Consider the following 22,571-nt stretch of genomic DNA (forward strand, 5'->3'; position numbering starts at 1 on the left):
AAAAGGAGGGAAGCAAAAAATGGAGAGAAAGAAACAAGGAAAAGGGAAGGAAGGAAGCATTTACTAAGTCCTTACTGTATTCGAAGCACTGTGTTAAGCATTGAGGGTGCAAATAGAAAAATAGTTCCTGCTCTCAAGGATCTCAAGTTCTAGTGGTGAGACAACACATATGAGAGTCAGATGGAGAGATCTCATGGTCCTTGCAGTGCATATGATAATGCATCTTTAATGTTATTTCTACTGATAAAGCCATATCATTCTTGATGTTGAACCATTTGACATTGCTCCTTCTTGAGAACTGTTGCAAACTTTCTGCCTGATACCTCCTTCTGAGTTGACATTGACCTGTTGATAATTATATTTGGATCTAATCGTTCAACAAGATTCTAGTCCATTTAACTGTACTATTAGTTCCCCCATAGTAGTCTTTCTTGTCCAGGAGGAGAACATGAGAGATTTTATCCAATGCTTTACTATATACTAGGTGTACTATGTGTACAACATTCCCCTGTTCTGAGTCTAGTTACTTAGTCAAAAAAGGAAATGAGGTTAGTCTGGCATGACTTGATCGTTGCCGCCTGGCTTACCACCCCAGTGATCAAAGCAAGTCCTAGGGTTTATCCTAGATCCTGAGCTTTGATGTATGTTCTTATTATTATTCAGTCAAGCATGATCTTGGATAACATTGTCTTCTGCCAAATTCAGTAACTTCTGCACAGCCACACATTAAAATGCTCCCCCTCATATATTTAATCATGCTTCTGTGCTGACTCCCACATTCCCCTGTGGTTTAGAATGGTCTGTTGTCATGCAGTGGATTTATACTCAGTATGCTAGGTTTCATATATTAATATTCTGCAATAATGATCTTAAATGTTAGGAGATTTATTCATGATTACTGTTAGGATCTCTACACTTTTAAGGGATCTTAGTTTTTCAAACCTATTTTATCCTGCATCTTCAATAACCTAGTGAGATGTTGCTATAAAGGAAGTCAGAGAGCCCCATGAGTATTCAGGTGACAGTTCAGGGAAAGAGTAGAGTATGGAGGACACTGAAACCAGGGGAGAGAGCGCTAAAATTAGAGGCAAGATCAGGGTACAAGAGTTATTCATCTCTCTGGACTTGAGTTTTCTCATTTATAAAACAGAGACTATGGTATATGCTTCACAGAGCTGTGGCATGCTATAAAATGTCACGTACTATAGAAATTATGCTACTGTTCTTCTTTGATTACGTGTCTAGCTTCTTCTGATTCATTATTGGTTTTCAGTTCTATAGACAGGGAGCAGAACAGATCTACAAACTATCCCAGATTCTCCTGCCTTTCGCCTTATGTTGTTAGTTTGCCTGGAATGAGGCAGAAAGAAGTTCTGAGTTATCCTAGGCTTTGGTTTTAGGTGATGGGTGTTGGAGAAGGATAGGGCAAGTAGTGGCTAGAGTAGATTGCCATTCATTCAGCCAGCTTCCTGGAGTCTACCATAGATACCTGGGCAGCACATGCTTTACATTACTCTATTCCACCTGTGTTCAACACAATGATGATATACTTAACTAGGCAATATAGCTTCAGATTCAGTTATCTATGAAATTTTGGCTGTAGAACATCATTAAGAAGCAAAATTTTTTCTTCAAGAAATAGATTATTTTCTTAGACAGTATGATGCTTGTTTTCAGAGAAATGCTTTATATCCTCCACAGGCTTAAAATATAATCTTCTTGATCCCAAGAAGATTGCCAAGGCCTCGATGACAAGTGGTTTGGTTCAGCAGTTCCAACACGTAGTCCTGCCCTCTGTGACTCCATTAGCAACTCTCATTTGCACTGTGATAGCCATGTTGGTAAGCATTGAACAGATAATACTAATTTCTTGAGTTTTCTCTGTTTCTTTTATTGATTTAATTAAACTTTAACTTTAAGACTTTTGTTTTTGTTCTCTGAAGCAAGGTATTTGCATGGTCTGTCTTGCTAGACTCTTTGTTCGTAGAGGAAAATATCTCTTAAGGATAGCACAATTCTGCTACATTTCACTCATATAATACATGCTGAAAAAGTTTCTAGTGGGTGTAGCATATGGTGCCTGGCAGTTACCAGCACTTTATAAATATTTATTAATTGATAGTAGGAAATTCCTACTCCAGCATCTTAATGTAGAAGAGAGGTGACCCTGAGATCTTGACAGCTATGCCTGTAGAAGCTCCTGTATGATCTGACAAGCTAGAAAGGTTGTGGGCATGGACCTAGTAACGCATTGTGTCTGCTGCATGAGAACCAACTTATCTATGTACAGGTGATGAACTCTTTGGCCATGACACCCATGAATCAAAGAAAAACAATTAAAATAGTCCTCAGTCCTATGGAGCATCCTTCCATTTCTACAATAACGTTAGCAGCAGGGAGCAGAGGGTTCTTAGAATTACAGTTTTTAAACTGTCTTTAAACATAAACTTAATTACTAATAGTAAAATTGTGAGATATTTGTCTAAGGACCAATTTGTTGACATATTACAGAGAGAACTGAATCATAAGTATTGTCATTGTCATTATAAATGAAACAATATAAAAGGAAGTCTCCTTAGAAAATATTTGAAAGAATTGTTTTATTTTACACCTCAATGCAACACAAAACATAATTTCATGAGATGCTCGATCATTTAGACTCACAGTCCTCAACCTAAACATAACCAGCAGACTACCATGAAGGCAGTTATACTTTATGTGCCAAAATCTAACACAGGAAAAGAAGCAATAGAGGAGTTCACAAAGAATACAGTAAAACCCTCAAATCATCAGAGGTGGACATAAGGAAAGATAGTGAAAAATGTTAAAAAGAGTATTTCAAGATTAATAAACCAGAGTCCAAAGGTTTATAGATTATACAAAAGCCTCATACCTATATAGCTTGAATAAACTCTTTTTTTCAGAAGAAAATCAGAAGGCACTGGACATGGTGGAAATCAAACTACACCAAAAAAATTGAAATGAGCTACCTTAACAAAAAAATTGCAGGAGTCATTTCTAAAGAAACTCTCTATGTTCAGTTAGACCACTGACCTCAAAAAAGGGACAAACCACTACTTCTCAAGGTAGCCCATTCCACTGTTAGACAACTCTAATTGTTAGAAAATTTTTTCTTTTCTCCAGCCTAAGGGCTCTTTGCAACTTCCACCTTTTGTTCTGGATTGGCCCTTTAGCGTCAAAGAGAGTAAATCTAATCCCTATTCTATATGACACCCCTTTGATTATTTGAAAGCATTTATCATATTCCCCTTTCTTCTCTCTGAGCTGAACATCCCCCGTTCCATCAATTCATGAAATGGACCCAAGACCTTTCACCATCCACTGGTTACCCTCTTCTGTACCCTTCTGATCCTTTCCTGGATCAATATTACTTTCAAAATAGCATGCCCAGAAAACAATACACTGCTTCAGATGTTGTCTGACTAGGGTAGGGTGCAGAGAGACTAGTGCCTTCTTATTCCTGAAAGCTGTACCTCTCAATGAAGCTCAGATTCACAGCTTTTTTGCCTTTCATATTGACCCATTAAGCCCATAGCCCACTAAAAAACCCATGTCATCTTGAGATGAACTTCATTCTAACCATGCCACCTCCATCCTGCACTTGTGAAGCTGATTTTTTGAACCTAAGAGTAAGGTCTTATATTTGTCTTTCTAGATTTAGCCTAATTTCTAGCCTTTCATGATCTTTTTGAATTCTGCTGTCCAGTTGGTTAAGCATTCCTCCTAGATTTGTGTCATCAGCAAATTTGATAAACTTGTCATTTATGCCTTTATCCATGCCATTGATTATATCAGATAGCACAGGGCTAAACACAGGTCCCTGGGCACTCCACTAGAGATTTTCTGCCAAATTAACATTGAATTTGAGTTCAGGCACCATTATGATTTCTAATGGAAATTAAACTAAATATAAAGCAATGGCTCTGGAAAGACCAAAAGAGGCCAGAAGCTTCCTTTGCCAGCAAACACTTGATATCTTTGCCAGGCAGAGAGACATGGCCGCCACATTCAGCCACTATTTAGAACATAAAGGCATTTTAAAACTTTACAAAGGGATTTTGTGGAAGTATCGCCCCATAAAACAATGAGAAGCCATGGAGGGAAAAGAAGAGTTTTCAGAAAACTTAATATTGGGACCAAAATGAGATCATCCCAACAGTTTTTCAAGATGTATTGGAAAGAAAACAATAAATGAAAAGTGTAATAGATCTGTCAGCATTGTCTATAGCAAACTTAATATCTTCATCGATGACAACAGGAACTCTGTATTTGAACTATAACCTCTCAGTTACTGATGGAAGTAGAAGTATGAGAAAGTGGAAATGCCCTTAAATACAAAGATAAAAGTAACAAGACAAGACCAGCTATATGCAAAGGCATTCTGTGGTGACGGTGACAAAATTTTGGTCATTAATGGATCAGTTCTCAGAAATGATTGAGAAGACAGTCATTACCTAACAATCCATATTTCTACTTTCTTATCCCTATAAAATTTGAGAGTGAAGTTATTAAAGTTAACCTTGATGAAAATATGAGGAAGGAATGGTATGACTTTTAAAGTTTTCCAGAGCTGACGATACCGTCGCAATTACACACTTCACTCAATCAGCAATTGTTTATCAAGCTCCTGTTATATGCCAGGCGCCATAACATGTCCTGGGAATACAGGTACAAAGAATGAAACAACCTCTACTCGGAAGGAGACAGCAAGGACATAGATAGAGATATAGTTAGCTGTCATAAATATAGGGGAGGGGTGACACTAGCAGTTAGATTAAAGAGAAAAAGTCTCATGCAAAAGATGATGCTTGTGCTGCATCTTAAAGGAAAAGAAGGATCCTCTGAGACAAAAGTGAGGAGGAAGTATGTGCCAGCCATGGAGGTGACAAGTGTGAAAGTATGGAGACAGGAGATGGGGTGTCATGTCAAGAACTGAGAAAAGGCCTTCTTCTTGGTCAAGGGTCAAGGGGAGGGGAGGAGAGTAACATCCAATAATGATGAGAAGGTAGATTGAGTTCAATTTCTGCAGGGTTTTAAGAACTAAGCAAAGGAGTTTCTATTTGATCTTAGAGGTAATAAGAAGCCTCAAGTTAATTGTATAGAGGAATCATGTGGTCAGATCTGAATCACTTTGGCAGTGGTGTATTGAATAGACTAAAATAGGCAGAGAATTAGAAGACCAGTTAGAAGGCTATTGCAGTAACCTAGGCCAAAGGTGATACAGACCAGAACTTATGTGGTATCTACATAAGTGATGTGCAAGTGGTATTTGAGAGATATTTTAGAGGTATAAATGGCAAGATTTGACAACTGATTGATCATATAAGGTAAGGGAGAGTAGTAAATAGTCATGGTTAATACCCACGTTATTAATCTGGAAGACTAGTGGGATGGTGGTGCTTTTGATAGACATAGTGAACTTTAAAGGAGGGGAATATTTGGGGGAAAAGATCTTTCAGTTTTGGACATGCTGAGTTTAAGATTGTCTTCAGGATTTTCATTGTGAGATGTAAGCATTTGGTGATACAAGATCGAAGGTCAAGGGAGGGACTGAGGTTCAATATCTAGATCTGGGTGGTAACTGCAAACAGATGATAATTAAACTCAAGGAGGCTGGTGAAGTACAAGGAGAGTAGACAGAGAAAAGAAGAGGTCTAGGAGGATATCACTGAACACCCACAGGTTAAGGAGCTTGAGGTGGATGATGAGCCAGCAAAGGAAACTGTAAAGGATGTAGACAGTTGGGTAGGAGAACCAGATGTCTGGATCACAAAGCAGTGTCACAGGCAGCAGATAGGTCAAGAAGAATAAAAACAGAAGAAATGATCAGATTTGTCATTTAAGAGATCTCTAGTAACTTTGGAGACATCACAATAGGAGGTCAGAAACCAGATCGCAAAGAGTTGAGGAGAAAATGAGAGGAGAGTGAAGTGGAGGCACCAAGTATAGACAGCTTTTTCATGGAGACTGCCTGGGAAAGGGGAAGAGAAGAGATATATAGGGGTTGGTAGGGTCTAATGAAGGAGTCTTCTTTTAAGGAGAGAAGAGATTTTGGCAACAGGGTCAATTGAAGATGCACTCTGATGAAGAAGATGGAGAGGATAAAATCAAGTGTACTGACAGAAGAGTTGGCTTTGGCACAAAGAAGGGCCATTTCTTTGTCAGAAACTGGGGCAAGAGGAAAGGGAGAGCAAGGGACATAATGTCAGAAGTTTTTGAGGATGAAACAAGATAATATACGAAAAGCACTTTGCAAACCTTAAAGTGCTACATAAATGCTTTCATTATTATAAGATGAACAGACTGAGAGAAGAGGGAACTTATATCCAATTTTTCTCAGTAAATAAGAGGGAAAGTGTTCAGCCTAGGAGAAGAGCAAGTGTGGGAGACTTGAGAGAAGATTTAGAAATAGCTTCTGTGGGTAGTGAGATAGCGAATCAATTAGCTGAAAGATACAAAAAACACAAGATCCCACTGGTCTATTACTTACTGATTTTTCTAGTGTTCTACCAGTATTTTACCAGTTGTACAGTAAAATGCAACCTTAATATTAATAACTGACATTTGCATAGTATCTTTAAGGTCTACAAAATACTTTACATTTACTCTGTCATTTGACTTTCACAGTATCCTCATGAGGTAGGAACTACAAATATTCACTGCATTTTACAGATGAGAAAACAGACTTAGAGAAGTTATGGTTTGTCCACAGTCATAGTAGTAAGTATCAGAGGGAGAATTCAAACCCAGGTCTGCACTGACTTCAAGGTCAGTGTTCTTTTTGCTATACCATGTTGTCTCTCCAAATTGTTACCTATACATATGTTAAGATCATTTAAGATTCTTTGATAGGTTAAATAATAAATAATTTATTCAGTGATCCTCTGATTATCATTGTCTATATCAGTGTCCAGTATCTCCATAAAAAATGGAGATATGTGCCCAGGCAAAGCTGTTTGACACTGCTATTGGAGGATGTTCAACATAAAATCCAAGTGAGGATAAGTGTCTTCCAGTTGATTTTATTTGTGGATGACATTGTAGTGATTTCATCAAGTCCCAGAATACAAGCAATATTAAGAAGATCTTTATCTGACCTCTATAACCATTTTTAGGGAGTCAGTACTAACAGTCCACATAAAAAAAAATCAAAAGAAGGCAGAGGGCTCCTAGTCTGGACTAGGAGGTACAGGTGAGTGTGCATTCTCTCAAGCTGATCCCCCACCTTAGCAAACCAGTAAGAGATCCTGATCCCCAGTGTGGTGGAGGAGGCAAACACCAACAGCAAGATCTTTCATGTGCCTTAGCATAGCCAGGGGAGCCAGTAGACTGCAGCTCAGAGAACCATCACATGCTTCAGCATAGGCCTGGGCAAACAGGCATCCTCCAAGGACCAGACTTCCATGTGCTGCAGCACAGCCCCAGGCAAACAAATAGATGCCCACCCTAAGGGTGCCTAAGCAAATAGGCAGCCACTAGCCAACACCAGCCCCACCATGCTTCAGCCTCACCCTAGGCAATAAACAGCCTCCAGAGGTCAGACCTTCATGTTCTTCAGTATAGGTACAGGGAAACACAGAAACACTCCACCGAGCCTCAGCCCATGCCAGACACCACCACTGGGACCCCTATGACCTCCAGCAGCGCCAGCTGATCCCCCCACCCCCTCAGCCCAGCACCAGACATGAGGGACCCCTGTGGGCCTCAAGGTAACATTAGTGCAGCACCAGGTAAATAGCGAGGGCCTGCAGCCACTGGCACAAGAAGCCTGAGATAGTGCCCCTTTCACCTTGGGAGCAGAGCTCAAATATAAAAGAAAGGAAAAAGGCTAAAAAAAAAAAAATGGATTAACAAAAAAACATCTGACCATAGAAAGTTATTATGGTGAGAGGGAAGACACAAACTCAGAAAAGGAAAATACAAAGCAGCTCTGAACAAAGCCCCAGAGAAAAGTAGGCCCAAGCCCAGAAAGAACTTATGGAAGAGCTCAAAAAGGAGCTTAAAAATCATATAAGAGAGGCAGAAGAAATACTGGGAAAAGAAATGAGAGTGATGCAAGAGAATTATGAAAAGAGTCCACAGGTTAGAAACTGCTTAAAAAGTAGAATTAGCCAAATGAAAAACGAGATATAAGAATCCACTGAGGAAAATTCCTTAAAAAGCATAGTTGGTCAAATGGAAAAGAAAGTTTAGGTTGTGACTTGCCCAATATCACATAACTGGTGAATAATGGGGCTGGGATTTGAATCTAGTGCTCCAAATCTAGTATTCCTATGTGATGTTTCCTCAGTAATTATTACCTAACTAGTCTTTAAATTTCTAGAGTTTCTTCCCTGCCTCCAACACTTTCTAGCTATATGACCTAGGATAAGAAGTCACTTTTCTGAACCTCTCAGTTCCCTCATTTAGAAAATGGAGTATCATAAGTGGGCATTATCTACCTTAATGTACTGTAGAAATGAGTGGTTATAATTTTTATTTCCTATATCATTGTTCTTTCAAGCTACCCAGGAACCTTTGGGCTCAGCTGGGATTTAATAAATAAATTACTGTTGGAGATGTGGCAAAGGCTTGTACTTGACTTCTCAAACATTAATGATAGTGGATTGTAATTGACTTTTGACAAGTACAGTTAGTTTTTGTAGAATAAAACATTTTTCCCTTGCACAGAGTTTTTTATTTTTATTTTTTTTGGTAACATCTTGTTGAAACTGTTATCAGTTCTCCAAGTGGATGGTGATTATCTCTGAATTGTACAGTATCACACTGATTATGCAAACATTTAACCAGCCTGAAAAATGTCTCTTAAAAGCCTATTAAAAATGATACTGAAGTCTCATTTTTGCCTATTGTTTCTAGCCCTCTATTTTCTGTCTTTGGTTTAAACCCCAAGGGCCCAGAGGCTTTCTTCGGTGTCTGATTGTTTGTGCACTAAGCTCCTTCATGTTTGGATGGCATGTTCATGAAAAAGCAATACTCCTAGCAATTCTCCCAATGAGGTAAGCAAACTTCACATCTCTTCTGCCCTCCACCCCTTTATTCATGTTGTTGCCACAATTCATAATGAAACTATTATCCTTGGTTTGATTGGCCTATTCCAAATATATATCTTAGAATATACAAAGACAGACTTCTCCCAGTAGTTAATCTGCAATTCATTAAATAATTTGTTCAGCAAATATTTATTGAGTCCTTACTCAGTCCTAGGCATTTCTGGGGGATATATGGAGCCTAATAAGATGGATAAGATAAGAATACAGCTATAAATTATAAGAAAAGTTCACATAGTGCTGCGTGGGTCAAAGAAAACCAAAAGTCTCTGAGTTGGAGGAGTACTCAAAAGACATTTAGTTTGATACCTTCCTAACCAGTATCTCCTCAAGAGCATTTCTGTCAAGTACTTAGGCAGCCACAAGTTGAAGACCTTCGGTGATAAATCTTCGAACTACTTCCTGGGAACAACTCATTATACTTTAGCTTCTTTAAGCTAACATTACCAGTTTTCTTAGCCTTCATTGATATGAAATGATTTCCTGTCCTTCCACCACTGTAGTTCTACCTTCCTTTAGGTAGACTCCAGTTTTTAACATCATTCCTGAAATCTGATCACCAGGACTAAAAACCATATTCTAGATATAGCTTAACAAGAGCATAGTACAGTGAAATTATCACCTCCCTTTTTCTGAACATTATGCTTGTCTTAATGTATTTTAAGATCACATTGATGTTTTTGACTGCTAGGTCCCACTGTTGACTCATATGAAACGGTCGGAAGGGTAAAACTGTCAGATCTTTTTCACATTAAGACTTGTCTAGCTATATGTATACCAGTTAATATTTTTTTTTGGGGGGGGGGGTCACCCGGGAGGGGAGAAACCAAGTTGTAGACTGATCTACCAGTATAGAAACCCTTGCAAAAAAGGAAATTCAGTTAGTCTGGTATGAAATGTTCTTGAATTCATGCTGATTCTTCATCTGTTTACCATTCTTTTAGAAATCAAGCTCACTAACCTATAGTTTAAAGATTTTATTCTCTTTTAAACTTTTTTGAAAATCAGGATATTTCCCCTCTTTAGGTGCTATAGTATTTCTTATATTCTCTGTGATTGGTAGAAGCCCAGGAATCATGTCTACCAGTTTTTTCAGTACCTTAAAGTGTATTTCACTTACTTCTGGTGACTTGAGCTCATTCAAAGAAGCTTATCTTAGTTTGCAACTCCTTCTTCATCTCAGACTCCTGGCCTCCCTATCTTCCTTCAAGTCTCAACAGAAATCTTACCTTCTACAAGAAACCTTTCTTGATCCTCCTTAATTTTAGTGTCTTCCCTCTGAAATTATCTCCAGCATATCTTGTCTAGGTCTTGTTTATACATGGTTGCTTGTCAGTTGTTTCTATTATACTGAACTCCTTGAGAATGAAGACTGTCTTTTGCTTTCTTTTGTATCCCCAGCACTTACCAATATGCGTGACGTAGAGTAGGTGTGCTTGTTGACCTCACAATTAACCATTTTTGTTTTATCCTTCCAAAGCTTTTTTTATCCAATTCAAAGATCATTCATCTTGTTAGATTAAAACAGAAGTATTGTTGATCTTTTACGTGCATTTGGAGTCATGGCTTTTATTTCTAGATATCTTCTTAGATATTAACTCCTATCGATTACTGATCTTCCCTGTGGATGTTCTTCCTACATAGTGCTAGTACTCTGTGTTACCTTCATTAACAGAAATGTGCAGGCCATTTTCTACTTCCTCTTCCATTTCCAGTTTATTTCTAATCCACCTTCTGCTCTTTAAGTGGGAGTGAAGATTCAGTAGCCTTTGATCTAGTTCTAGCTCTGTCACCAGCTTTCTAAGATAAGTCATTTAATCCTACACTAGTTCTAAAATTCAGGAACCAAATGAGATAATAGATATAAAAGTATTTTGAATACTGTAAAATGTTATGCCAAGGTGAGACATTATTTTTTGTGAGCGCATGTGGATAACTGAGGTAAAATTAAACACATATTCAAAATGCTATGAGGCACATAAGGAAAAATATTGGCAAGTTTCTGTGATAGAAGCTTTGAGTACAAAATTCAGACACAGTAAAGAGGTTCTATAGTGATGTATACTTTATAGATATATAATATCTATGAGAATTGAAAATTCACCTGAGTTATTGATCCTCAGCGTTCTGAAAAGTATTTGTCCTGTTTGACTATTAGTCTGCCATCTATCCCCACTTTATTCCCTAGTACAGCCCCTTTGTTTCCTTCTTGCTTTGACTATACAATAACTTCCTGAATTGTCCTCCCATCTCCACATTCTCCCTTTCAGTCTTTCAGAGGGGGGAAGGTCACATCTGTCTTGTACATGCCGAGCTGGCCGAAAACAGAACATCTCAAAAGATTGAAGGGCCTGTGTACTTTAGTGTGCCTTCCTTTCTATTCCACTAAGGTTTAAATTAGCCAATGTGACTTTTATCAATTTCAAGTTTCCCCTGAGAAGAAATAACATTGAGCTACTAGTGGGCTAGAAATGAGTTCAAATCCCACCTCTATCACTTACTGCCTATGTGACCTTTGGAATGTTGTTTAACCTTCCAGGGGCCCAGTTTTCTCATCTTTAAAATGAAAGGCTTGGACTAGATGTCCTGTAAGGGCCCCCTACGGCTCTGGAGCTATGATACTATGATAATGGGGGGCAAGGAGGGGAAGGGAAACTTTCTCTTTGTCTTATACATTATAGACAGTGGTCATGAAATTAGTTATCCTTCTGTTGGCCTGTCATCTTGTCCATCCCCAGTCCTAGGTACCCTACCCAGAAATGTCAACAACAGCAACCTTTTTCTGAATTCTTATAGCACTTAGTAATTCTCTTGTGAATCTATTACACTCTGCCTTGTATTATGTCTGTATGTGTGACTTATTTCCCTTGCTGGATGGTAGATTCATCTTTGTATCATCCTTGATTGTCCCCACCACCTAACCATGCCAATACCTAACACAAGGTTTTACAGTACAACCCATCAAGTATTTACAAAGTACCTACTGTGTACAAAGCCCCATGTTACACATGGTTGGGGGGTGATAGAGAATACGAAGCTTCAATAAAATGGCATCCCTGCTTTCTAGTAGAGGGATTGGACACAGAGGCTATAATAGACAATATTATATGATGAGTACATTAGAGAGGTTAAAAAAACAAAGATGGTTATTGGCCAAGGAGATCAGAAAAAGATTCATGGAGGAGAAAGAGCAGGAAATGGTAAACAGTTAACAATCAGTAAATGTTGAATAAATGAAAAAATTAGTATCCTGAACTTAGCACTTACATTGAAAAAAACGTTATCTGTTTGCATCACTCAACAGAAAGTAATAACAACTCACATTGATTAGAGCACTTTCAAGTTCATAAAGCACTTTCCTCACAACAACCATGTGAGGCAAGCATTATATCATTCTCATTTTACAGGTGAGGAAACTGCAGATCTGAGAAGTTTAAGTAAATTTAAGAGTTGGCTCTAATCAGTGTGAGGCCAGGATTCACGACCAGGTGACCTGACTGAGTAGAACACTCTTTATTCACATTCTTTAAAAGTGATTTTGGGGAATTGTTTATAGGACAGTTAATCAGCATGAGAATTTTTATTCCAGCCTTTTGTCTGTGGGAAAGCCACAAGATGCTGCGATTTATCTGCTTCTGACCACAACTGGCCATTATTCCCTCTTCCCATTGCTCTTTACAGCCCCAGGTAAGTAGGCTTCCTGCTTCTGGTGGTTTGACCCTCCTCCACTTTGCAGTAAGACTCATTTCTGGCTTAATATTCCATCTTCACTTAATGTAAATGGCTAGTCTCAGGACATTACAAAGAATTCTGGCTACTGTCTTCAGTGGTGAATCATTCATTCTCTATAGTGCTAGCACACTCTGTAGTTTACCTCTAACCCTTAAAACCTTGTACTCCCATAGAAATGCATAATTAAAATGATAGTCATTGCCCCCATCCAGCACTGTGAAATGTACTTTATGAAAACCCTCCTTAAAGATCATAGATCTAAAGCTGAGAGGCATCTCAGGGGCTGTTCAGTCCAACCTTCTGAGACCTTCTAGATAAATGGATTTGCCCAGGGTCACACAAGTGGTGTTAGACAGAATTTGAGCTCACTTCCTCTTGACTCAAGAGCTAGTGTTCTTTCTGCAGTCTCATATTTTAGATAAAACAGCATTCTAGAGGGTAATTAAGCCAAAAGTTCCATTTCTGGGTGATCAAAATTTAAACTAAAAAAGTTAAACTAGGAGGAGATTGGAAAAATTATGTGATTCTACCGTGCTGGAAACTCTTTTTGCATTCTCTTCCTTATAAGAGTGGAAAGAGGTAAAGTCTCTTTGCAGCATCCATTTTCTGATTGGACAGAATCCCCACTGTCTTCCATTCATCAAGTAGAGCGTTTCCTGGTGACAGCTAAAGGAGTCAGCTACCATCCAGGGCAATATCCTAGGGCAGTATCACAAAATCATGGTAAATTTTACTTAAACTGTATCTATAATTATATGTATAATGTATACTAACACAATATCTTAGGAAATTATGTTGGTAGGGATAGTGTTCTTGAAAGTGTTACTAGTAGTGTATCTATCACTGTATATCTAGAGCAGTATTTCCATCATTGTATTGTCTTATTGATTATAACAAATATCTAACCACCTCCACTAATCTTTCTGCCACTCAGAAATCTTCACTGACTTCCTGTTGTCTCCAGAATAAAGGTCAAATTTCCTTAGCATTCAGATGGAATCAGCTAGGTGGCATACGGAATAGAACTCCAGGCCTAGAGTTAGGAAGACTTGAATTCAAACCTGGCTTCAGACACTATCTTTGTGATCCTGGGCAAGTCACGCAATCTCTGAATGCCTGACAAAATGGATTCACTGGAGAAGGACATGGCAAACCACTCCAGTATCTTTGCCAAGAAAACCCCAAATGGGGTCATGAAGAGTTGGACATAGCTGAAATAACCGAACAGCAGCAAAAGCATTGAGAACTCCCATAACTTGGTAGTGCCCTGACTTTGTAGCCTTTCCTCCAGACCCACACAGTCCAGCCAAAGGTGTCTGCTCTAGCTGCCAAGCATAACCTGTGTTTTCCTGTTTCTAACTTTGCCTCGGAACCTGTATCTGAAATGCCCACTTTGCATTCCTGCCTGTTCTTTAAAGCCCAGTTTAAATGCTGCCTTCTCTGAGAAGCCTGTTCTGATTCATTCTCTCCCAGCAATTACTACAGACCTCATATAACACTCTGTTACCTTTCTAATGATCTTATAATAGTGTATTGTATATTATGCTTACATTTTTGTGTCTTATCTCTCCACTAGATTGTAAATTCCTTAAGGGTAGAGATCTTGCTTTTCTAAACTTTATCTCTTTCCAAAAGTAACAATATTTTATACACTAGGCATTTAATCAGTGTTTATTGATGAATGAGTGAATGTAATCTGTACTTTTGTTTTTTAGAATTCCCGATTAAAGTGTTACTCATGCTACTATTCACCGTTTATAGTTTTTCATCACTGAAAACTTTGTTCAGGTAATTTGAAAAAAAATTAGTTAAAGTAGCCTTTATTTTTATAAAATATGTTACTTTTTAGCTGATTAAATTTATCCTCTCCCAAAATCAGCAATGAAGTAGAGAATTTTTAAGCAGAGAGGTTGGAGGGATATGCTCCTTTAGCAAATCATAAACTCATCTGTGACCCATATCTATCCAAATCCATATTTCACTAAGTTAGGTAAGTCACTGGGAAATGAATTGATTATGACTGAGGTCGTATCTCTGATCGTTATTAACCTCCTCCATCTCCATAGTTCACAGCCAACCCCCTTATTAGCATAAACAAACTGGGCTTGGGTGATATGGGGATTAAATTGAGACTGCTGAGGAGTGTTTATGATTCACTATTGGTAATATTATTCGGTCATCCACTTTTCCATATGTGAAACCAGAGTCAGCTTGGTGTTTTCTAGAGACCAATAGACTTGAAATGAGGAAAGCCTGGTTAGAGTCTTAGCACCAGTACTTGTGTGGTGCTGGGCAAGTACCTTCACTGAGTCTCAGCTTCCTTATCTGTAAAGTGGGAATAATATTGCTTATTTTACCTACCTCATAGAGCTGTTGTGAGGAAAGTAGTTTTTAAAACATTAATGTGTTATATAAATGTATGTTGCTATTTTCACAGACCCACAGAGCTGGAAGGAAATCTTAGAGATTTAATCTTAACATTTTCATTTTATAAAAGAGGAAACTGAGACTGAAAGAAGAGAGTAATTGACTGAAGTTGGTATAGTGAGCTGAGGACAAAAGTGCCTAGAATAGAAGCCCTGGCTCTCACCTTAGTCATCTTTATGCCGCACCACATGGTTTCTCCTATTTTATTTCTCTAGACAATGGAGTTTGGAAATTTGAACTGAAAAAATATTCACTCAACTAGAAGAACAGCCCTAAGCCAGCCTTTTTTTTTTTTCCTTTAGAAAAGAAAAACTTCTTAATTGGATGGAAACCATCTACCTCATTGGCTTGGGGCCTCTGGAAATCTGCTGTGAACTTGTATTTCCTTTCACCCCCTGGAAGCTAAAGTACCCCTTCGTTCCTTTGTTCCTAACTTCAGTATATTGTGCAGCAGGCATCACATATGCTTGGTTCAGACTCTCTATTTCAATGTTGCCTGGCCCTGCTGTTGGCAAGGCGAAGCTACAATGAATAAAGGGACTGCTTGGATGACTTCCAGGCAATTACCTCATGGAAAATTAACCAGCATTCGAAAAAGGTTGCTGGTGGCAGAAGCCATTCATTTCAGTGTGTCCTGTTTTGAACATGTCTGCACTATTCTTCCAGACTACCCACTGATGTTTTTCATTCCAAGAGGCTCTATTTTCTTTGTTTCTTTTTTTTTAAATTAGAAAATACTGTTGTTACCCACCACAGCAGCCTGATTGTCACCATGGTGAGAAGTCACTTGCCCTTCTAAAGCTATGAAACAGAAACCCTGCCTCCCTTAAAATTGTCTGTTGGAGAGATGCAGATTGCTGTGCTGAATATAAATCTTGCTCAAGATAAATAATAGGTTCAATCCAAACAGCTTAGTTATTTATAGCCCACCAAATAATTGCTGTCAGGATAGAAAACATAATTACAACCACACGCTGGGGGCAGATGTAAATAAAGTACTACTTTATATTTCTGCATTAAAGTTTTTGGCTCACTGACAGCTAGGTTTCCCATTGGGATACATATAAGCAGATGGTGGCCTGGTTGCACAGGGTACCCCTTGTTCTGGGAGTCCTTTTAAATGAAATAATAGCATGATACAAATGAATGGTGTGTGTATTGGGGGTGCAGTGCATATAGCAGGCAGGGGGCTTTCTTAAATAAACCGATTAGCCAGAAGAGTGGTTTGAAATCAATCCGGTCCAGTTTGACTTTCTGCTTATGTTTGCTGTTTGGTCATGCTGCCAGCAGAGGGAGCATGCTATAGAAACTGGTGTCTTCTCAAACACATAGCCCATTGAGATAAGCATTGAATCATAGAATAGTACAGCTAAAAGGGACTTGAGAACACAGATTTTAGGGCTGGAAGGAATCTATTTAAATCCTTCATTTTATAGATGAGAGATTTGAGGGGGGAAGGGGGGGTCTGTAGAAGTTAAGTGACATCCACAAAGGGACTAAAATAGTCTTGACTGAATCAACTGTGAAACAACTAAAGTTATTCATAGCATGGGATATCGGGGGAGAGCTGTTGCCTTTTAAGTATTTGAAGAACTAGAATATTGAAGGAGGAGTTCAGTGTGTTCGTCTTGTCCCCAGAGGGCAAAGGTAAGAACAGTGGTTGGAAAGTATATAAAGGCAGATTTGGGCTTGCTGAATGAGAACACAAAGTTACCCCCAAAATGATTGCCTTGAGAGGTAGTAGGTCCCCACTATGAAACTTGGAAGACTACTTATCAGGGATGTAGTATGTATTGTTGACCTAGATCGTCCTTTCCTCAAGTTCTATGATTTTGTCTTGCCCACTCTCTTTTCTACCTTCAGATTCCTACCTCTTGAAGCTTTTGCTTGTTAGATTTTTCCTTTCTATCTGGATTTGTGATTTCACTCATGTGGGACCCTTCTAATGTAAAAACAATGCACATACCCAAAGCTCCCCTGTAAGTCATTGTCTTAGAGAATTACCTGGAACCCTGAAAGGTTAACTACTTGCCCTTGAAATACACATAACTAGTATTTCAGAGGCAGTCCTTGAACCCAGGTCTACTTGACTTCCAAGACTGGTACTCTATCCACCACACTTCTTATCATCTATCTCTGGAAGAGCATAGCCAAACTTTACCTCATTTAGTTTGTATGTGAAGAGGTCACTTGTTTCCAAGGACCCAAACCTATTAAAATATCTCAAATGAGTTTTCTTGCCTGCCAGCCACTGACAGCATAAAAAAGGGTATTTTTCCAATTGGAGAAGTTTGAACTTCAATTTGAGGAGAACCACCCAGAACACATGGCTGCCCCTTAAATGTCAACCAGTGTGAACATTGCCAGGCAAGAGCCTATCTTAGTTGGTCACATTTTTGCCAGTGAGTGTCCCGATGCCAAAACCTAACTGAAAAAGATGATTGTATCATAAACTGCATCTGGATTCATTTTTTGACAAGACCAAATTATAATTATGTTTTATAACTTACATTAGAGAAAAGTAACATGATATTGATGAGTATCTCATCCTGTCATTACTGAAAAGAACAGATGACTTTCAGCCTTCCCTTCCTCCTCCTCCCCCACTGGAAAAAAAAATAGTGAAAGTGGTTGAACTAAGATGCTTGTATCCAATTTATATTTTGAACTTTACAGAGTTCAGCAAAATCTAGAACAAGAAATCCAAACCCAGTGAAATTGGGCCATTACATTTGAGAGTATTTTTTTTGGAGGGGTGAAGCGAGTATTTTTTTTAAAAAAAACAGAAGAGTATGAAGGTTTATCTGCCACAACACCAGAAGTTTGACATCAAGCATGTCAGACAGCAGTTTCCTTGCTGATTGAGCTAGAAGGGACCTCTGAGATCATCTAGTTTAAAGCCTTTATTTCACAGAGGATATAACTGAAGCCTGTTAGTGGCATACTTGGGGCTAGAACAGTTTTTTGCCTGGGTTACATTAGTTTAGTGCTCTGTCATACTAAATTGTTCTTTCAGTTGACTGCCCCCATTCAATTAGATTTAGGTGTTCTTAATATTTTGTCTTGTCCTCAATATGACCCCTGCTTTTGGACTTCATAACTCTATCCGTTATAGTCCTTAGCTGAAAGACCTTCTCTTGACATGATGCTATTAGTTCTGTGCTGTTCCCCATTCAGTCCTATCTCCTCTCTTACCGGGTTTTCTCATGTAACCTCTAACCCCAGGCAACACAGAGATAACCCTAAAAACCAGAAACCATGGCAGTTAAGGTTCATTTCTGCCCAGTAATGACAGGCTAGACATGTTGCCTCATTTGAATTGTGTCCAATTCTTTATGGCCCCATTTGGTGTTAATGAGGAACTGAGGCAAACAGGGTTAAGTGACTTACCCAGGGTCACTCAGCTAGCAAGTGTCTGATGTCACATTTGAACTCAAGGAGATGAGTATTCCAGGCTCTGTTCACTGTGCCACCTAGCTGCTCCCAAACATGGTAATTACACTTAAATTGAAACACAGAAGACATATAGACAATTTGGATAATCCTAGTAAAAAAGTATTTAGTTTCTGATACCTGTTGTTTCCACCTGTTCTATATGTATGAAAGTACCAAATAATGTTAAATGAAATTCTATGGTTGAGACAGCACCATTAATACATGATAATAATTCCAAACCTGCAAATTATTGATTTAATTAATCTGACCCCCTACCCCAACACATTTACAACCATTGTTGTTCTCATGATTGCTGTGTGAAACAGCAAATACTCTATCACTAAAGTGTTTGTCCAAAGAATGAACATCAATCTCTAAAATGTGCAACTAGCTCTAAAATTTTCTGATTATACTTGATTTGTGGATAATTTAGGTAGAGATGCTTAACTCCTCTGTACAAGCTGATTTAAAAGTTGATAAACTCTTTGCGATTTCAGTACACTGTGGAACCTTCTTTGTATTTATGCTGACATCTTTAATGCAGTTCCCATTAATCCTGAATTTAAATATACCCCAGAAGCTAAAATTTCTCTGGTTTTTACATATGCAAACATTATTTTTTTATATCTAACTTTTTTCTTTTTGGCCAGTTTATGGTAATTCCCATCACTTTCACAGTGGTGTGTGTTCCTGCTTGTTTACAGGGTCATATTCTTTTTTCATTTCTGGTTGGATGTTGTGGATTTAAATAGTAACTACTAGATTTGGAGAATTTTTTCATATGACTGTCAATAGCTTGAATTTTTTCTGTGACAATTACCTGTTCATATCCTTTGATCATGTATAGTTGGCAAATTGCTGTTCTTATAAATTTAAATCTGTTCCTCCTTGTTCTTGTTGTTATTGTATTTCAGTCATGTCCAAGTCTTTGTTATCCCATTTGGGATTTTCTTGGCAAAGATACTGGAGTGGTTTGCCATTTCCTTCTCCAGCCCATTTTATAGATGAGGAACTGAGGCAAATAGTGTTAAGTGATTTGCCCTGGGTCACACAGCTAGTAAGTGTCTAATGCCACATTTAAATTCAGGAAGATGAGTCTTTCTGACTCAGGCCTGGTGCTGTATCCACTGTGCCATCTAGCCACCCTTGAATCTGTTTTTTACTTACATTTAAAAGAAAACTTTGTCAGTGAAACTTTATACAAAGATTTTTCCAATTATTTGTTCCACTTCTAATTTTAACTATTGGTTTTATTTGTGCAAAACCTTAAACTTTGTTATTAAAATTGTCAGTTTATCATCAGGGTTGTTGCACAGGGATCATATGAGATATTTATAAAGAGCTTAGAACAGTGCCTATCACATAGTAGATACTTAATAAATGTTTCTTCCCTTCCTCCTTCCCTCTGTCATCTGTAATCTTCTCTACCCTTTGTTTGCTCATGAATTCATCACCTATTTATAGATCTGGGAGGTGATCTTTGCTCCTCTAATATGTTTCTAATGTGACCCCATAGCTAGGGCCATATATCCATTTGGAACGTATCTTGGTAAATGGTGTGAGGTGTTGGTCTAAAACAAATTTCTGCCAGACTTCTTTCCAGCTGTCCTACCGATCTTAACATTGATTTAGAAGAGACAGAATATTACATATAGTGGAAATTTACTAGATGTGTGGCTTTGGGCAACTCACTTCTCTGGGTCTCAGGTTCCTCCTCAAAAAAAGGAAGGTGGACAACTCTGGTGATCCTTATAATTTTGAAGCTTGTTTTGGTCCATTAACTTATTTAGATTTTTTAATTTAAAGATAATAAATAGACCTACTTTCAAATCCCAGAAATATTTGTTATGGACACCAAAATATATACATATGTTTATTTATAGTAAAACTGATGTACTATCCTTGTGGTACTGAGATGCTACCAATACTACACAGCTACAGTAGGACAAGAAGTCTAGTGCCCGTGTGATGTTGAAAGAATGCTACTTATGTTGCACTGTATGGGCCATTGAGGTCTCTGTAATATGGCTCCTGCCTGTGAATTTCTGTGAAGGCATTGTGAATTCCAGCTAGTCAGCTGCAGATCTGTTAGCCTTCAAGGCCCTGGAGCTGTTTTATGGTTCTCCTGGAGGCAATGTTAGCACCAACCTTGTCCTTTCAAACAGTACCCAGTGGTTCTGGGTGTCACAGATTAATAAGGACATTCATTAACTAGAGCTCCTACTGAAGAGGACCTGGCAAAGGGGCTTGAGGCCAAATCTTATGAGGATTTATTGAAGCAACTGAAGATGTTAAGCCCAGAGAAAAGAAGACACCAGAGACATGGTCACTGTTTTCACGAATACAAAGGGCTGTCACGTAGAGGAGGAACTAGTTCTATTTGACCCCGGAGAGCACAACCATACAATGGGTAAGAGGCAAATTCAGGTTCAGGAAAAGCTTCCTAGCAGTTGTTGGTTAGTCATTTTCAGTTGTGGTCACCTCTTTGTGACCTCATTTGGGGTTTTCTTGGCAAAGACACTGGAGTGGTTTGACGTTTCCTTCTCTATTTCATTTTACAGAGGAGCAAACTGAGTTGTTTTCAGATGAAGAAATTAAAGCTATCTATAGTCATAAAAAATGCTCTAAATTTGCATTAGAGAAATGCAAATCAAAACAACTCTAAAGTATCACATTAAACCTATCAGATTGGCTAACATGACGAAACATAAAACTGATAAATGTTGGAGAAGATGTGGGAAAATTGGAGCACTAATGCATTGTTGGTGGAGTTGTGAACTGATCTAACAATTCTGGAGAGCAATTTGGAAGTATGCCCAAAGGATTATAGAATTGTATACCCTTTGATCCCGTACTACCCCTTCTAGGTCTGTATCCCAAAGAGATCATAAAAATGGGAAAAGGCTTTTTGTGGTAGCCAAGACTTGGAAATTGAGGGAATGCCCATCAGTCGTGGAATGACTGAACAAGATGTGGTATATGAATGTAATGGAGTACTATTGTGCTATAAGAAATGATGGGCAGGCAGACTTCAGAAGAACCTGGAAAGGCTTATATGAACTGATGCTGAATGAAGTGAGCAGAACCAGGAGAACAGTAACAACCACATTGTGCAATGACTGACGTTCATAGACTTGGCTCTTCCCAGCATTGTAAGGATCTAAGACAACTCCAAAGGACTCACAATGGAAAATATTGTCCACATCCAGTGAAAGAGCTTTGGAGTCTGAATGCAGATGGAAGCATACTATTTGCTCTCTTTTTTGTTATTTTGTTTCTTTCTAGTAGTTCCTCCCATTGGTCCTAATTCTTTACAATATAACTAATGTGAAAATATGTTTAATATGAATGTATATGTAGAATCCACATCAGATTGCTCAGCCATCTTGGGAAGGGAGAAGGGAGGAAGAGGGATAAAATTTTAAATTCAAAAGCTTGTGGAAGTGAATGTTGAAAACTAAAAATAAATTAATAAAAAAAGAAAACTGAGTCAAACAGGGTTAAGTGACTTTCCCAGGATCATACAACTAGTAAGTGTGTGAGGTGAAATTTGAACTTAGGAAGATGAGTCCTTATTCCAGGGTTGGTTCTTTATGTGACCTTCCTTGGGAAGTTTCCCCTTCTTGGAGGTCTTCAAGCAGAAACCTTATTAAGGCTCGGGTATTTTCTTTGTGTAAGTTGGACTAAATGGCCACTGAGGTCCTTTCCTTCTTAAAATCTATGATTCATTGGTTGACATTGTTGGAATTTGTTCAGTCTGCCTTTATGGAATATCTTTATAAGGGTAAAAGTGTTCTGTCAGCTGACCAAAATCTTTGTTAGTAGGGTCTAGCCAATCAAGTTGATGAGCAGAATGAGAAATGCATGGGTGAAATTTCCCTCATTGGATTCAATGAATATTCAAAT

The 22,571-nt window shown here is 38.4% G+C and overlaps 1 protein-coding gene across 6 annotated transcripts in view; it reads left to right on the plus strand.

The window, feature by feature from the left end:
• ALG8 (ALG8 alpha-1,3-glucosyltransferase) overlaps positions 1 to 16,465 on the plus strand; it is a 39,137-nt gene extending 22,672 nt beyond the window's left edge. For 3 of the 6 annotated variants that reach the window (XM_072610743.1, XM_072610744.1, XM_072610746.1), the window contains 5 exons: positions 1,702 to 1,841; positions 8,881 to 9,020; positions 12,661 to 12,758; positions 14,519 to 14,591; positions 15,533 to 16,465. In XM_072610743.1, the coding sequence (XP_072466844.1) occupies positions 1,702 to 1,841; positions 8,881 to 9,020; positions 12,661 to 12,758; positions 14,519 to 14,591; positions 15,533 to 15,761 (680 nt within the window). In that variant the 3' untranslated portion in view covers positions 15,762 to 16,465. Of the gene's footprint in view, positions 1 to 1,701; positions 1,842 to 8,880; positions 9,021 to 12,660; positions 12,759 to 13,737; positions 14,592 to 15,532 lie in introns of those variants that run through there. The other 3 variants (XM_072610747.1, XM_072610748.1, XM_072610745.1) reach the window with 3 other exon arrangements.
• Positions 16,466 to 22,571: the final 6,106 nt, after the last annotated feature.

This window comes from Notamacropus eugenii, chromosome 5 (assembly GCF_028372415.1).
Source record: "Notamacropus eugenii isolate mMacEug1 chromosome 5, mMacEug1.pri_v2, whole genome shotgun sequence".
NCBI classification, from domain to species: domain Eukaryota; kingdom Metazoa; phylum Chordata; class Mammalia; order Diprotodontia; family Macropodidae; genus Notamacropus; species Notamacropus eugenii.